Raw genomic sequence first — 18,433 nt, forward strand, 5'->3', positions numbered from 1 at the left:
AAGGGTAGGAAGGACTAAAATAAAAGGGGTACAGAGAAAGGATGCTATTGCTTTTCTAATAAACTCTGACATCCCTCTCTTTTGTCTTTTTTTGTCAAGCTATCATCCATGTGAAAGGAAGAAAAGAGTTTTTTGTTCAATGTATTTATTTCTAACAAAAAGCAATATTAAAAAATTGTCCGCACTTCTGCATGCATCTTAGAAAAAAAAACATTTCTACATTTAGTTTTACTAAAGATAAATATACAGTTGTCTGAAATATCCTATTTTGCTTTGTTTTGTTTTTCTTTTGAACAAAATATATATTTAGGTGTTGTAAAGCAATATCAAGTTTTATTCAATTTGTAATGTATATTACATATTCTTTGTTCAATCACATAATTCGTTCAATATTCCCAAAGTAGATAATCTGAAAGCATGGAAATACAATAGCATTAAAAATGAAAAGAAATCTTACTGTTTTGTAATACAATTTTGAGTACATCACTGTATTCACATTATTCCATGAGTACAACAGGATTTATTAAGGTAATTGGGAACAAGATTGTAACTTCAGTCTATCAGCAAAAAAAAATGTCATCAGAAAACAAATTCTTAAGGACTAAGAAGTTGACAATACACAGGTTGATCTCCAAGATGCCAAATACGTTGATTTTTAAAATGCTTGTTGTTTAAAATTTGCATTCAAGCACATATGAATTGTGCAGATTTCCTCTCTGCAACAAAGAATTTAAAAACCTGTTTCACCTGAAGATGGGAATTTATATTTGATTCATTCTACTTTTTTTCTTATTTAGTGCATAGCTAGGCATACAGTTTATAAATTTTCACACTACAGTGATACCACACATAAAGCATAACATTCTTCTTGAGTTTCAAATCTATTTTTATTTCCACCACAGCCACCATACCAGTACTGGAAGCACATGTTTTGCTGTTTATGGTAGTACCACTTCAGAGTATAATTTCCACACTCCCCAATGTCCTTGTCTTTTGAACAAGCATCTATAAAATAAAAATGCTTTGTGGTTAGTGACATGATATCAAAGTACTTGCATAGAAACAATAAAGAATGTTTCATTGGAAGCCTTATATAAAAAGAAGAACTGGGTCAGTAGTAAAAAAAAAGAGTTAAGAAGAGAGTAAGATGAGAAAATCAAATTTCTGTGTTTCTTACTTGTTTACTTTTTATCTTTCTGGTTTCTCTTTTCATTTTTTTATACTCTTATTGTATTGTAAGATTTAATAACTAGCTATAGCAAGGATGGGCAAGGCCCTTTTGTGCAGTTGCAATAATTTTTTCTGCAACTTACAGTGGCGTAGCGTGGGTTGTCAGCACCCGGGGCGGGGCAAGGCAACCGGAAGCGGAAATAGAGGGGCGGGCGGGCGGTGACGTCACGGCACTGCTGAAAAGACGCGCCCCGCAGCGGCGCTCTCCAAGCAGGAAGTGCAGGCGTGAGACCGCGTGCACTTGTTCACTTCGGGTTTTGGGTTTGGACCAGATATTTTCCATCGCCGGCTATCACGGAGCCGAACCGGGCGACTTTTAAGGAAGGCTCTTATCTGGAGCAGTCCGGTGCGTTGAGAAAGAAGGGACCCCAGTTTCTTCCTTCGCGGAACTGGAATCCAAAGTCACCCTGCCGCCGCCCTCCCGCACGCCCGTCCGTCCGTCCACTACCCTTTCTGGCTCGCTCTCCCGGAGCGGATGAAGGAGACACGGGAGGGGGCGGGGGCCGGGAGAGGGGGAGGGCCTCTGCAGCAGGGGTTGGGCCCGTGTGCGCCGCCTGTCACTGGGCGGCGTGTATGTCGGCGGCCTGGCCCCGCCCCGGCTCTTCGCAGCCCGCGGCGCGGACAGAAATGACACAGAGCCTCGGTGGCTACCGAGCAGCTCAGTGCGAGAGCGCCCCCCCCAGATGTTGCGCCTGGTGCGGCCGGCCCCCCCTGCACCCCCCACGCTACGCCACTGGCAACTTATGACTCTAAGACAAGCAAGATGCTGTGTAGAACTATGTCCCACACACCCACTCACTGCTTTTTTTTTGTTTCTTGGCATCATGGGGAAAAAGAGTCCAATGAGTCCACAAATATAGAGATGTTAGCTTATCTTTGGCTTGCTATGGGTTATTAGCTGTGCAGGCCTTCTCAGCTGTCAAACCTAGTTTTGTTTCCAGTCTACCTTCTACAACACCATCGTAATTTATTATTGTTATTTTTCATTCCCCATTTTACTCCAAGGATTTTCAAAGCAGCTTACATACAAATTACAACATAAGAAATTAAGGAGTTTAAAAACAACCCCAAGAATGAAATTCCTTAAAGTCAGTACAATGTAGAACTAAAAAAATATCATTTCTTAATAATTGGAACATATAAGGAAACCTCACTCAACGTTAGAAAACCTTTCTTTAAAAACCATGCTAAGTGCACTAGAATTGAAAAGGCCCTCTTGTCTTCACTTCTGATGATGGAAAGATCCAGAGACAAGTAAGTCTTCATCACTTCCATTTCTGGCAGATAGAAATACTCTCTGCACTTGGAAGCAGAATCAGTATCCTTCTTTCAAGCCTGGCAAGACAGTTTGAGAGAGAGATTCCACATTTTTTTTCTATCAGCTCTTGAAATGTATCAAAGGAAAAGAGAATTGTGCAGAATTTTCCCCGGATGGTGTAAATCCCTGTACTTATTTCATCTTGAGATAATTAAAAAATATCTCTGTGTAATTTCCTGTCTTGCCTTGTATACTCAGTTCTCTAGTGACATACAGCTTCCTGATTTTTCTATACTTTAATTAGGTTTTCTGTCTAGCATAAGTTTTATCTCTTTATGAAACAAAAAGACTTTATATAGTCATTTGCTTTGATTTGAAAAAAAGCAAAGCATGGCAGCGTAAGATATTAAATATGAATGACATCATCCCAGCAAGCTTTTTGGATATTCAGCAGTTCCTTTGAATACAAGTTAGCAAACATTTCTTACCATATTTGTTCTGTAGCATTTTCAATAGGGAGTTCTCTCTCTCTCTCTCTCTCTCTCTCTCTCTCTCTCTCTCTCTCTCTCTCTCTCTCTCTTTAAAGAATAAAATAGAGCTGGAAGGGACCTTGGAGGTCTTCTAGTCCAGCCCCCTGCTTAACCAGAAGAACCTATACCATCTCAGACAAGTTGTCTATCCCAGTGGTGGCGAACCTATGGCATGCATGCCAGAGGTGCCACTCTGAGCCCTCTCTGTGGCCATGCATGCCATCGCCCCAGCCCCACCTCTGCCTGTGGCCCCCTCACCAGCAGCCTCCCTGAAGGAGAGTCGACCCCGGGTGCAGCCCGCACAGAGCAGTGCAGCCAAGCACAGGCAGCTGGGACAGGACTCCACCCTCACCCCCATCACACGCAGATGATGCTGTTGGGCATGGGCGGAAGGCATGGCACTGCAGGGCCACCTGGGTGTTCTGCTGCGGCAGGCCATGGAGGTGGTGGGTGGCCCTGCGGGCGGGTGGGCAGAGCAGCGGCAGAAGGGGCAGAGCAGGCAGGCAGAGCAGGGGCGGGGCAGGTTTTGGGCTCTTGGTCTCTAAAAGGTTTGCCATCACTGGTCTAGCCTCTTCTTAAAAATCTCCAGTGATGTAGCACCTACAATTTCTGGAGGCAAGCTGTTCCACTGGTTAATTGTCCTCACTGTCAGGAAGTTTCTCCTTAATTCCAGGTTGCTTCTCTACTTGATTAGTTTCCATCCATTGCTTCTTGTCGTGGCTTCAGGTGCTTTAGAGAATAGCTTGACTCCCTCTTCTTTGTGGCAACCCCTGAGATACTTGAAGACTGCTATCATGTCACCCCCTAGTCCTTCTTTTCATTCAACTAGACATACCCAATTCCAGCAACCGTTCCTTATATCTTTTAGCCTCCAGTCCCCTAATCATCTTTGTTGGTCTTCTCTGAATTTTTCCCAAACTCTCAATCTCTTTTTTGTTATATGGTAATCAAAATTGGCTGCAGTAATCCAAATGTAGTCTTACTAGGGTTTTATAAAGTGGTACTAATACTTTGTGTGATCTTGATTCTATGCCTAGGATTGTATTTATACAACCTAGGATTGTATTAGCTTTTTTGGCAGCAGCTGCACACTGCTGGCTCATAGTCAAGTGATCGTCCACTAGGACTCCAAGGTCCCTCTCACAGTTGCTTTATTTAAGCCAGGTCTCACCCAATCTGTACTTGTACCTTTGATTTTTCCTGCCTAAGTGTAAAACTTTGCTTTTCTCCATATTGAAATTCATTTTGTTGGATAGGGCCTATTGTTCAAGTTTGTCAAGTTCTTTTTGGATCCTGAGTTTGTCTTCTGGGGTGTTGGATACTCCTGCCGGTTTGGTGTCATCTGCAAATTTGATGAATTTTTTGAACAATTCACAACCTAACGGCTTCCAGACATGGTTAACTACATAACCCTACTAGTAAGATTTATAGAATCATAGGGCTCAAGGGGACTGAGGACATCTTCTAGTCCAACCCTGCATGCAATGCAGGAGTCCTCTTACTATCTTGGACAAATGATGGTCCAATCTTTTCTTGAAAATTTCTATCTATCTATTTATCTGTCTGTCTGTTATCTATCTATCTAATATTTTTTTTATTTATTTATTTATTTATTTATTTATTTATTTATTTATTTATTTGACATTTCTGAACTGCCCATCACTCTCAAAAGGTATGGCTATGGTAGTTGAAAATCTCTCCAGTAATAATCCCAACTAACCTAAACATCATGAAGTTAGGAAAAGGATGTTGTAGACGTTAATGGAATGAAAAGGCAAGATTCATTGAAAAATTCATTCCATATGTTCCTTAGCTTCTTCAGTGCCTATTGCTTAATCATATTTTTCTCTAAACTAAGGTATACAAAATTCATCAGAAAATAAATATCCCATTTCTTCAGTTTCAATGCAATTTTGGTTAGGATGATGAAAGAAAAAGAATGGAATTCTTTTCTGTTCTTTCCTCCAGAAATATATATGTTTCTGTATATTGCTTGGCTTTGTTATTCTTTTAGGTTTGGATGATATACTACCTAATTTGAAAGCCTATTGCCCAATATGTATTAACAATAACTGGCCTAGTTTAAATAATCAGTTTCAAAGCTACATAATTAAAATAATATTTCTCTATCAGCCTTTTCTCCGTCTTCTAATGTCTTCCAAATTGACTACAATCCCCATAATTCCAATTCTATTATCTTCCAAGCTGGATAAGAAAGGAATTATAGTCTTTAACAGCAGAGATTTCTTCATAATATATGTAGAGGAATTCAAAGCAATGAGATATTTCCATTTTAAAAACTGTATTACAAATCCAAAAATGGTGCAAAACTTTAAAAATAAAAAAATTAAGATGGACTTGAAAATCACTTAAATGGAAATACTTGCTGACCAGCAGGCTATTCTCCAGAGATTTCAGATCAGTGTGAAAGTAAGAATTTCAGTTTAAATGCATTGTTAGATGTAACTTTGACTAACGTTAAACTATAATAAGCAAAACCAAATAAGCGAAATGAGAGTCTGACTACCTTAGTGCAGAACACGCTGAAGAAAAATAAAAGAGGTGGGAAGGAATGGGGTACATTTCTTCTATGCCTCAACTCTTGTTGCAGAATTAACCCTTTGATCAGAAAACAAAACTCATTACTGAAATGTATAAATGGCTCTTTAGCTTTAGGAGCTTTGGCTGTTTTTCTCAAAACTTTCCCCATCATTAAGTGCATGTATGGCAAGCATTGCATCTTTAATGTATTATTATATAATGATAGATGTATTTCACATGTTTAGGGAATTTTTATAAAATCAACCAACAGGCAATTTTCAATATTCCAATTTATATAACGTGCACATACATCCATATTTACATACCCTTTGGTTTTTGTAGTTTCCCAAAACGTTTTTCAGTCTCTGTCCCATCCCCATTTTGAATACTGATGCTGGTGAAGTATTTATTTTCTCTTTGACCATATTGTTCTTCTCTTGGTCCTTGGGTGGTCTTTAAATTTTTATTTTGCACATTTTTCCTGGATGATTCTGAAGGTTGAAATAAATCATTATGTTTTGATTCAGAGAACAGAATCCTATAAAGAGAAAAGAGAGAAGAAAATGTGTTAGTTACACAATTTTGAAAATTATACCCAAGAAGTCTATAATTCAGATTTGTATACAATTATCCAACTTAGGACTTTCTGATCAGCTAACGCCTATGGCAATTATTGCCACTTACTTCTCATGAGAAGAACTTATTTTTTTACCTGTCAGTTATCCCTACAGCTTGCTGAAAGGTGTCTCCTCGTTCCAGGTTGTCACATTTTTCCTGCAGGTTTATAGGAGGATAAAGATTCAATTCCCCTGGGAACATGGGAGGAGAGGAAAGAAAAGAATACCAAACACTGTTTAGATCCAAATATTACAATAAATTACTTATTTGTAAATGGAAAAATACCATTTTAAAAATACTATTAAACCAATGTCCTCATGTTCACATACTATGATTTGAGGAGACTTGATAGTGAGTCATGCCCTGACTCATGCATTCCCGTCACATGCTTATATCTCCCATTAGATCAGGAATGGGGAATTATGCCCCCTTTATGACCTGTAGACTTCAACTCCAACAATCCCTGAGCCAGCATTCAAAATTTCCAGCGCAGCTTTAAACTACCAGAGCATTCAAAGAATGGCTGGCTCAGGAATTCTGGGAGATGAAGTCCACAGTTCATAAAGGGACCATAGTTCCCCACCCCTGCATTTGAACATAGGCTTGGGTAAGAGATTACTGAGACAAAGACAGAATAATGGCCTATGTTCAAACAAGGACACTGGCTTAATGTTAATTAGCAAATCAGAATTGTGATTGCATCCAAGCTTATTTTTCTAATTTGCCTGGGTTAGGAGGCTGAGCTTGTCGATCAGAAGGTCAGCAGTTTGGCGGGTCGAATCCCGAGTGCCACGTAACAGAGTGAGTGACTGTTACTTGTCCCAGCTTCTGCCAACCTAGCAGTTCGAAAGCATGTAAAAATGCAAGTAGAAAAATAGGGACCACTACGGTGTGAAGGTAACAGCGTTCCGTGCGCCTTTGGCATCTAGTCATGCTGGCCACATGACGACAGAGACGTCCTCGGACAAGCGCTGGCTCTTTGGCTTTGAAACGGAGATGAGCACTGGCCCCTAGAGTCGGAAACGACTAGCACGCATGTGCGGGAGAACCTTTACCTTTTACCTTTAAGCATCTCTAGCAAGCCATGTAGATGTCAAAATAACAAGTGTATCAGGTATCAACAAACAGTTCCACAAAAGGAATTAAAGTATACCACTTACTTTTCAAAAGATTTAAGAAGGCCTTGCTAAACCTCAGAGCATATGGCAATTCAAGCTTATCAACTCTGCCCATATGTAATAGGTGCTGTTCCACTGGAACACTGGAGAGTTCTGCCGTTTCTGAATCATCAGCTTCACTGCCAAGGGCCAAGGTAAACATGGTGAATCCTTGACATTTAGCTTCCAATGACATTTTTAGAAGTTTCTCTCTATCCCAGGCGCTTGTCTTACTTCCCAGTATTGTAAAAATGACTTTGTGCTTTCTTGGCCTATCGACGTCCATGAACACATTATTAATGGTCCATTCCAGGGCATGACCCACAGCTGATGGACCTTCCAGCTGATGTAGTGATTCCTGAATATGCCTTTTCATCAGATGCTTAGTGTTGTATGTAGTCAAGTCAAACTCTTCAGATACTGGGCTTGATAATTCAGTCCCTGAAAAATTTCTTGGAGCATGTTGTACCAGAGCAACTCTTGCTTCTTTGTCTGACTCAAGTGGCAGGGAAGCAATATCAAAATAATCCAACATGTTGCTCATGAACTCCTTCATAGTTTCAAACTCGTCACTGTTGACATCCCGAGAGCCATCCATGATATAAGCTATATCCATATTTATATTAATCGGAGGGGGTTCCATTATTTCACATTGTGAAACAGGATTACATGTATCTGTGGAAGAAGCACAAAGTGGTAACTGTTTCCATGGAGTGACTGAAAAGATGAATGCATAGAGATAATATTTTGATTGGCTTCTCTTTTATAAATGTTTCTCAGTAAATGAATTTGAAATTACCCTCCCTCAGAGATACAAGAAATGCTATGGGTACGAATACAGGAAATTACAGTGTTGATAAATTTGAAGAGTATCTGGTTTGAGAAAGCATTTTAGGGCAGCCGTGATTAGAACTTGATGCATGCTTTAAAAAAAATCTCTCTATGTGATGTACTCATTCATCAAAACACAAACTACACATTTTCCTCTTTTTTCTTATATGCTGAGAATATTCTGCACATTAACTGGCTGAATGTATTTATTTCTTATTATTAAGAAATTAATTGATTTTTCAGTTCTACTTTATTTTAAAAGCTAGTAGCTGGGAGTATCCAGCGGCAGGATTTGGGTTTTTAAAAAGTCACTAGTGCCTATGCAATTGAAACCATGTCCCTTTTTCAGTTGTGTTACCAGCACAACACACATAAAAAGGAGAAGGGGTTCAAACACACAGCTGTAGCTGTCATCTTATTTTTTTTAATCCCTGCTGACAATGCCTCTGGTAGAAGCAATGGACATAATGAGTATCACGTTATTTTATAAAACAAGAGTAAAACAATAGCCCAAACAAAAGCAATATACGAAAGTAAATGAAAATGTATCAAATTGCACAAAAATATTACTTTAAATCGTCCTATTTAACTCAACCATATCTTCTGCTCATAATGAACTACTTATACAATTTCTTTAAAAATATTTTAAATAATGTATAAAAAAACCAAACAATGAATCATGGTCCACAGGTAGAATACCTTCTCCACGTAATAAATATAGATTACATTTAAGATTATGGTAACCTTCCAGTTTCAGACGTTCCTTGCCTTACAATTTCCTTTTTTTTCTTATTAGCATAATTCTCTGAAAGATTGTAATTTTTATCACTAAGCCAACTAAGCAAGACATCTTGGTTTCTAAATTTCCAGCTGAGCTTTATAGTACCAGATCATTCAAAGTCTTAGCTTCCATCTTAGTCTACGGGGTAGGAAAAGGAAGTAAAATCATTGAAATTATTTAACCTATGGACTGATGTTAGGATGCAGAATTGCACTGTAAGTGTGCACCGTTCGTTCTATCATTTTTCATCATCGCTGTTTTTACCAAATACCTATGATCTTAACATGACATCTTTTTGCTTAATTTTACCAGAGAATATCTGATGCTTGCTAGAACCATATACAAAGAGATAAAGGAAATTTGAGTTCTGAAATTAAAAGACCTAGCAGGTATATATAACCATTTTAAGAAATAACGAGGATCATTGAGCTCACCATAGCAGAGAGAACAAAGTGAAACATAATTCAATCTCTCTTCCTCCTTGGATTCCCAAACAAACAATTTAAATCGACCAGTATCATCTGTCTAGATAAATGAGAAGACAACATAGGAAGAAAAGCATTGGAAATATTTTCTGAACTGCAAGGTATTTTATTTATACATGCACACACAGAAACATACACTTATGTAGCTAGAAAGGAATTTCAGGGGTCTGTTAAAGTCCATTACTGGAAGAATAACAAAATATTAGAATTAAAGGAAAGCTGCAGCCTGCTTAATAACAGGAAAACAAATAATGGTAATGGTAATATGTATGCCATATTTTAGAAAGTGGAGTGGAAATAAAAAATGTTCAACTGGTGCTAAGAGCTTCCTTTTATTTTTATATCTTAATCTGACAATCTGGAATAAAGGGGATGTCCATCTTTCTACAGACTTTTCATAATAAACATTTTAGAATTATTATTTGTACTGCAAACTTCATAAAATTCTAAATTTCAAATGAGAAGATTCAGTTACCCCTTGGTTCATAATGGAGGTTCACATAAGTTTGGCTTCAAGTATGAATTAATAGTGTGTTTAGCCTTTCTTTGACCTAGCTTAATTGCTGGGGGCCCCTTCATGGATTACTGCCTTGTCGTGGCGAAGGGGCTTGCGTAATTCAATGAAGCTATGAGCTATGCCGTGCAGGGCCACCCAAGACGGACAGGTCATAGCTGAGAGTTCTGACAAAACGTGATCCACTGGAGAAGGAAATGGCAACCCACTCCAGTATCTTTGCCATGAAAACCCTATGGACAGTACCAAAAGGCAAAACGATATGACGCTGGAAGATGAGCCCCTCAGGTCGGAAGGCGTCCAATATGCTACTGGGGAAGAGCAGAGGGCTAGTACTAGTAGCGCCAGAAAGAATGAAGCGACTGGGCCAAAGCCGAAAGGACGCTCAGCTGTGGATGTGCCTGGTGGGGAAAGGAAAGTCCGATGCTGTAAAGATTTTTTCTCCATAGGAACCTGGAATGTAAGATCCATGAATCAAGGAAAGCTGGACGTGGTCAAACAAGAGATGACAAGACTGAACATCGACATCTTAGGTATCAGCGAACTAAAATGGACAGGAATGGGTGAATTTAATTCAGATGACCATCAGGTATACTACTGCGGGCAAGAATCCCTCAGAAGAAATGGAGTAGCCTTCATAGTCAATAAAAGAGTAGGGAAATCAATACTGGGATACAATCCTCAAAATGACAGAATGATCTCAGTTCGAATCCAAGGCAAACCATTCAATATCACAGTAGTCCAAGTCTATGCCCCAACCACCAGTGCTGAAGAGGATGAAATTGACCGGTTCTATGAAGCCCTACAGCACCTTATAGAAGTAACACCAAAAAACGATGTCCTTATCATCATGGGGGATTGGAATGCTAAAGTAGGAAGCCAAAAGATAACTGGAATAACAGGCAAGTTTGGCCTTGGAGTACAAAATGAAGCAGGGCACAGGCTGATAGAATTTTGTCAAGAGAATACAATGGTCATAGCAAACACTCTTTTCCAACAACCCAAGAGACGGCTCTACACATGGACATCACCAGACGGTCAACACAGAAATCAGATTGACTATATGCTCTGCAGCCAAAGATGGAGAAGCTCTATACAGTCGGTAAAAACAAGACCAGGAGCTGACTGTGGCTCAGACCATGAGCTTTTCCTCGCAAAGTTTAGGCTTAAACTGAAGAAAGTAGGGAAAAGCACTAGGCCACTCAGGTATGAATTAAATCATATCCCTGTTGAATATACAGTAGAGGTGACAAATAGATTTAAGGAATTAGATCTGATAGACAGAGTGCCTGAAGAACTATGGACAGAGGTTCGCGACATTGTACAACAGGTAGCAACCAAAACCATCCCAAAGGAAAAGAAATGCAAGAAAGCAAAATGGCTGTCTGAGGAAGCCTTGCAAATAGCTGAGGAAAGGAGGGAAGCGAAAGGCAAGGGAGAAAAACATAGATATGCCCAATTGAATGCAGAATTCCAGAGAATAGCTAGAAGAGATAAGAATGCCTTCTTAAATGAACAGTGCAAAGAAATAGAAGAAAACAATAGAATAGGGAGGACCAGAGATCTTTTCAAGAAAATTGGAGAGATGAAGGGAACGTTTAATGCAAAAATGGGCATGATAAAGGACCAAAATGGCAGGGACCTAACAGAGGCAGAAGAGATTAAGAAGAGGTGGCAAAATTACACAGAAGAACTATACAAGAATGAGCTTAACGTCCCAGATAATCACAATGAGGTGGTCACTGACCTCGAGCCAGACATCCTAGAATGTGAGGTGAAGTGGGCCTTAGAAAAGCTGAGCAACAACAAAGCTAGTGGAGGTGACAGTATTCCAGCTGAGCTATTCAAAATCTTAAAAGACAGTGCAGTAAAAGTGCTACACTCAATTTGCCAGCAAATTTGGAAAACTCAACAGTGGCCACAGGATTGGAAAAGATCAGTTTACATTCCAATTCCAAAGAAAGGCAGTGCCAAAGAATGTTCAAACTATCGCACCATTGCACTCATTTCTCATGCTAGTAAAGTCATGCTTAAAATCCTACAAGCTAGACTTCAGCAGTATGTGGATCGAGAACTACCAGAAGTACAGGCAGGATTTCGAAGAGGCAGAGGAACTAGAGATCAAATTGCCAACATACGCTGGATCATGGAGAAAGCTAGGGAGTTCCAGAAAAACATCTACTTCTGCTTCATTGACTATGCTAAAGCCTTTGATTGTGTGGATCATAACAAACTGTGGCAAGTTCTTAAAGAGATGGGTGTACCAGACCATCTTATTTGTCTCTTGAGAAACCTATATGCGGGTCAAGAAGCAACAGTGAGAACTGGACACGGAACCACTGATTGGTTCAAAATTGGGAAAGGAGTCCGGCAAGGCTGTATACTGTCGCCCTGCCTATTTAACTTATATGCAGAGCACATCATGAGAAAGGCAGGGCTAGATGAATCAAAAGTTGGAATTAAGATTGCCGGAAGAAATATCAACAACCTAAGATACGCAGATGATACCACTCTAATGGCAGAAAGTGAAGAAGAACTAAAGAGCCTCTTGTTGCGGGTGAAGAAGGAGAGTGCAAAACTTGGGTTGAAACTTAACATTAAGAAAACCAAGATCATGGCATCTGGCCCTCTCAATTCCTGGCAAATAGATGGGGAAGAAATGGAGGTAGTGACAGATTTTGTTTTCCTGGGCTCCAAGATCACTGCAGATGGGGACTGTAGCCAAGAAATTAAAAGACGCTTGCTCCTGGGAAGGAAAGCCATGGCAAATCTAGACAGCACACTAAAAAGCAGAGACATCACCCTGTCAACAAAAGTGCATATAGTCAAGGCTATGGTCTTCCCAGTTGCAATGTATGGCAGTGAAAGTTGGACCATAAGAAAGGCTGAGCGCCAAAGAATTGAGGCCTTTGAACTATGGTGCTGGAGAAGACTCCTGCGAGTCCCTTGGACTGCAAGGAGATCAAACCGGTCAGTCCTAGAGGAGATCAACCCTGACTGCTCTTTAGAAGGCCAGATCCTGAAGCTAAAACTCAAATACTTTGGCCACCTAATGAGAAGGAAGGACTCACTGGAGAAGAGCCTAATGCTGGGAAAGATTGAGGGCAATAGAAGAAGGGGACGACAGAGAATGAGGTGGCTGGATGGAGTCACTGAAGCAGTAGGTGTGAGCTTAAATGGACTCCAGAAGATGGTAGAAGACAGGAAGGCCTGGAGGAATGTTGTCCATAGGGTCGCGATGGGTCGGACACGACTTCGCAGCTAACAACAACAATTGCTGGGGGAATGGTCTGGTTTGCCTCCATATATAAAGGCATCTGATGTCTCTCCCCAGTCCATTGCTGAATATTCCAGTTCAGAACTCAGGTTGGACCCCAATGGTCAGAATAATGCTAATATTTTCCACTCCTGGGAACTTGGTCATTGAAAAAAGTTGCCCACAAAAACACCTCCACTCCCCTCTATAATTAAATTCCATCCAGCAGACAAGAACATGCACCATGTTCTAATTCACTCCTAATCTTAATTTAAATGAATGTATCTGGATTCACTTTCATATTTTCACAGAGATGCCTTATGATTCCCACTGTTTTGAAAGAAAAAGAGCAGATTCACTCAGTGCTATAGAAAAATTAAAGTTTACATTGATGGAGAACATGATCAAAGGTAAATCAAGGTCATCCCAGGCATTATTCATAGGGGGGGGGGGAAATCAAGCAAAATACTCCCTTCAGAGTTGGCTGGATATCTGTCAATATGGCCTGGTATTTTACAACTGATTCCAAAGAAATTAATTATTTCTTTTACCGTTCTCAAGTTTACAACTTTTGAAACTAAACCAAAAGGATTTAAAAAAAAAACTGGCAAGAAATCAGAGTAAAATTCAAGATTCTGTAAAAATCATTATACATTTGGAATGGGAATCTAGAATGCAATTTGGCTCCCTAAAATGCACCATACAATAATTAAAATGCAAGAATAATCCTGGATTCTATGTTTGCTATCCCCAACATGCATTAATTACCTCATTGGGCCTTCATGTTTCTAAATATCAAAAAAGAAAAAAAATCATGTCAAGTACACTGTTACTAAACAATTTCTGGGGTTGAAAGAGATTTATTTTCTTACTTATTGCCCAAATCCAATAATCTGTAAGGATACGTTTTTGCTTCAGATTTTCTTTTACATATAACTAACTTCAAAGGACCAAGTGAAAATGAATTAAGCGTTGTGATTGCTAATTTTATATTTGAAATAAAAACCTACACAACACAGACCAAGTTTAACAATCATTGCTCCAACGTATAGATATACATAGGCCAATGTTCTCCATCCCTGCTTTATTTTTATTTTTTTAAAACAAGTCTATAAACCACATCTGAGATCAAGTTGCAAAAGGTTGAAATTTTAATAAATAAATATGATAATCTTCCCATTTCACTCTTCTGACTTTATTGTTGAAATTAAATTTGCACATTTAATATTCAACAATGCATAAAATGAGAATTTGCCTATCTGTTTTCCATTACCCAAAATGACACTTGAATAATATAGCTATACTGGTTTCATTCCATGTAATCTTATTCTACTGCTAAAGATTCCCTGCAGCAAATAAATCTAGTCTTAGGTATGTGCAGTGGGCTTTTCCTGCTACTTGACATTTGGGAGGAGAGATAGAAAAGAAGTTAAGTTTCAGAAACAAGATGTGGGGTGTCAGAGAATGAATGGGGGTCTTACCCACTTTGGTCTCTGGGCTCACACTGTTTCAACTGCTCACTCTGGGCAATGAATGGTTGTAATTTATTTATTTGTATTTATTTGTATTACGTCTTTATTATTTTTACAAATAACTCAAGGCACAAACATATCCAACACACATTCCTCCTCCTATTTTTCCCACAACAATAACCCTGTGAGGTGAGTTGGGTTGAGAGAGAATGACTGGCCCAAAGTCACCCAGTTGGCTTTCATGGCTAAGGCATTGTACAACATTCACATACATTCAAGGAAAAAAAAATTGAGAGCACTCCCATCAGGAGAAAATATTTTCTAAAAACAAACATCTGGAAAATATTTCTAGACAATGGAGAGGAGTCAGAATTTAGTTATAATTCTGATGGTAATTTCTGAAATATCATATCAAAGTCCAGTTGACTCAATTTGCAGACAACTCTATCTGGATGACTGGGAATCTTCAGTGATAAAATATGTTAGTCACATCCATATTGCTACTGACACCTCTCTGATCACACTCCCTCATCAACCTGCCAGTTATTTTTTTCTGACGATGACCTCCTTACCAAAAATGCTTCTCTGACATTTGATGTTTCTCTCAAAGCAATGACTGCTGGGATAATATCTAAAGCGCTGAATTCCAGCACAGCTGTATTGATGGAAGCAGCATCTTGTGATGGGCCAGCAGTAAGGAAAACAGCAACTTTTTTTATAAGAGCCCCTTGGCGATGACGTTTAAAAGCATTCCTGGCAACAAAGCGCATGGCCCTTCCGATATTCCTTTGGCCTGAAGACCTCTCCAAAGGAATTCCCTGTACTGCCTCCATAAGGAGATCTTTCCTCTGAAAGTCGGAGAACCGGATGAGGTATTTTATATTGGTATTGTATGAAAGCACTGATATCCTAGCACCAGTTGGGCAATTGCTTCTGCTAATGCTCAAATCCTTCAGCAAAGACTTCATAATGTCTTTCATCCTTTCAAAGGAAACTGGAGTAACATCTTCAGACATGTCAAGAGCGAACACCACTTCAGTTGGGTAAACTGGACATTTGCTATTGCCTTATAATAAAAGTAAAAATGTATCAGAATGTTTCTTGGACTTAGAGAGCACAACTTTTTTTTCTTAAATATGATCTAATTCAAGTAACTTACCTACACAGCAAGCTGGATGGGATAAAAGAAAGTTGTTTTAATTCAAATTGTTATACTTATTTGGCCATCTACACAGTGTCAATAAACACAACAGAGAATTTGCTCTGAGCATGTTCTTTGTTCCAATATCCAATGAAAAATTGGCTTCAAATTGGTTTGGATAAAGCATTAAAAATATGTCACAATACTAGTATACCTTTTTTAAGCCCAAGTATATGTTAAAATTTAACTGAGCCATTAAATGGCTTTGAAAAATTTGCTACTGTTTTGTTTAAATATAAAATATTAATATAATTTAAGGGAATAATTGATTTAATTTAGGAATCAAATTGAATTTTAAAAAGCTAACATTGTTCCCTTTAAAACAGAAAAATTGTACATCTATAAGTTCACACTTTCCTTCTTTTTAATCTTCATTGTGGCAATTCCCATTTATCATCTACTATAACCAATGTATAATGATCTATTTATAATATCATCAAAGACTTGGTTACTGTAGTTCTGCCTCTTTTCAAAGTAAACTCAAGGAATATGCTTTCTTCTAAATTTGTATAGCTGGGGATTAAATAATTTAATACAACCAACCAAAACAAAATGAGTGGCTTTCTTAAACCTGATAATAGTTTTAGTAGTAATAGTAGATACTGGTAACCTGAAGTTACTACTTACGGCAGTTTCCTCTTGTAAGGTTCACAAGTTGACATGTCTGTAGACAACAGGAAAAATAGTATGATTAGTAGCATATATCTGTGCATATCTGCTCAGAAACCTACAGATTTACTGTATATAGGAAGTACCCTATCGATCTTGAGATTTCTTCTTAGCTTTGAAGTCAGTTAGAATTTCATAACTTTCCCAAAGTTTTCATTTAGGCTGCTTCTCTTTTCCTGCTTAACTCATGGTTTGCCTAATCAACAGAACTTTTGAAAATCAACCGCTATGAAGACCTTTTCTGTTTAAATATATATTTTTATAGTTAAATTAATTCTATATACAGAAAGGGTAGTAGTTAGCAATGTCAAATATAGCAACACATACCGTTATAGCAGTTGTGCCTTTTGGACCTTTTGGACCCTGGAGAGAAAGAAAAAATGGATTTATAAATGGATTTAGAAAGAGAGATAGTGAGACAGAGATAAATGATAGACAGACAGGTAAGAAGCAACATTAGAAATTCCTAAACCAGTACTTTTTCAAACCCACCAATTTGATATGCTTCTATCTTCATTCCATTCTTATGGTATTATTTAACATAGGGAAACCCAGACTTGGATTTTGTCTGATATATTTTTATATATTTGTTGGGCGTGTATTTTCTTGTTAGAATTAAAATACAAATATCATTAATTGTGGCAAATTTGTCTTGCTGTTACTACAACATCTGTTCTCATTTACAAAATATTTCGTTTTTAATCTTTTTAATTTTTTTTATGCCTCTGAAATAATATGATTTAGTGGAACATCAGGAAGTACAATTGTTTTATTAAATTTAAGCAAAGAAACATGCTTTGTTTAAATTATTTAAGATATTTAATAGTTCCCATAAAAGAAATGGTCCTGACTTACAACTGGTTCCTCAAAGTTATCACGGACTCCCCCAAATCTATTTACAATCCATTTTTGAAGTTATGATGTCTAAACAAACACACCCTATGATCATATGATAACATTTTGGATTCTTGGCAACCAGCTTATCTTTATAACCATTTGCATCATCCCACAGTTACAGGATCATGAAGTGTAACAATTTTTTTGCCAGTTTCTAGCAAAAAAAAAATCTAATTTCCAGCAAAAAATAATCACCCATTGGGGAATTTGACTCACATAATGACCATGACTCCATTATGGTCATAGGTTGATGACTACCTCTATTACAATATATCTATAGTCTGACAAATGCCTTCCTTGGAACCACATGACTTATATCTCCATCATTTGGAAAAATTAAAGTTTTCCTAGAGTTAACATCACTTAGACCTGTCTTCCCACCCTGACCTCCCAAATGTCTCCATCTCAGTTCTTTTCTCCTTCTGGAATACAAACATGGAGCTTTTCTACATACCTATATTCAATTGGCAGTCCATTACTCAGTAATCACATATACCCATAATCATGTGTAGTAACATTCTTCCTATGACAAGTTGCAATAAACAAAACACTCCTTAAATGTGTAAATTTAAATACAGCCTGATTGATGTACATCTCATCTTCTTTTCAAGCCTGTGAGATGCAGGGGGCAAGGACCTTCAGACAATGTTTTTTAATTGCAGCGCCATATTATGGAATAGCTTTCCTCTTGAAATTAGGTAAACGTTTTTAACACTGTCTTTCTAGAAATTACTTAAGACTGAGCTGTTCCAGACAGCATTTGGAAAAGAAGCTATCATCATTGCAATAGTTTGCATTTCATCTCCTTATTTCTTTTTAATTATTATTTTAAGTTGGTTTATGTTTGATAATGTTTCATATTATATATTTCATATGATATAAACTGGTAGGATTGTCTTGAGGTTTAGCAGTACAGAAGATCATTCAATAAAATAAAATAGATTTAATTTGGTAATGTTATTAGGTTAAATTTATATTCATATTACCATTCTT

At 38.1% G+C, this 18,433-nt stretch overlaps 1 protein-coding gene across 1 annotated transcript in view; it reads right to left on the reverse strand.

Moving 5' to 3' along the window:
- Positions 1-373: 373 nt before the first annotated feature.
- Positions 374-18,433, reverse strand: part of LOC308679011 (collagen alpha-4(VI) chain-like) — a gene marked incomplete at its 5' end in the record, with an annotated part of 89,595 nt that continues 71,535 nt past the window's right edge. Inside the window, 6 exons of the mRNA XM_081346247.1 lie at positions 374-1,005; positions 5,886-6,097; positions 6,272-6,368; positions 7,338-8,009; positions 9,381-9,471; positions 15,246-15,739. Coding sequence (XP_081202373.1) covers positions 833-1,005; positions 5,886-6,097; positions 6,272-6,368; positions 7,338-8,009; positions 9,381-9,471; positions 15,246-15,739 — 1,739 coding nt within the window. The 3' untranslated portion in view covers positions 374-832. The remainder of the gene's footprint in view (positions 1,006-5,885; positions 6,098-6,271; positions 6,369-7,337; positions 8,010-9,380; positions 9,472-15,245; positions 15,740-18,433) is intronic.

The sequence above is a fragment of the Vipera berus genome (genome assembly GCF_964194415.1).
Source record: "Vipera berus genome assembly, chromosome: Z".
NCBI classification, from domain to species: domain Eukaryota; kingdom Metazoa; phylum Chordata; class Lepidosauria; order Squamata; family Viperidae; genus Vipera; species Vipera berus.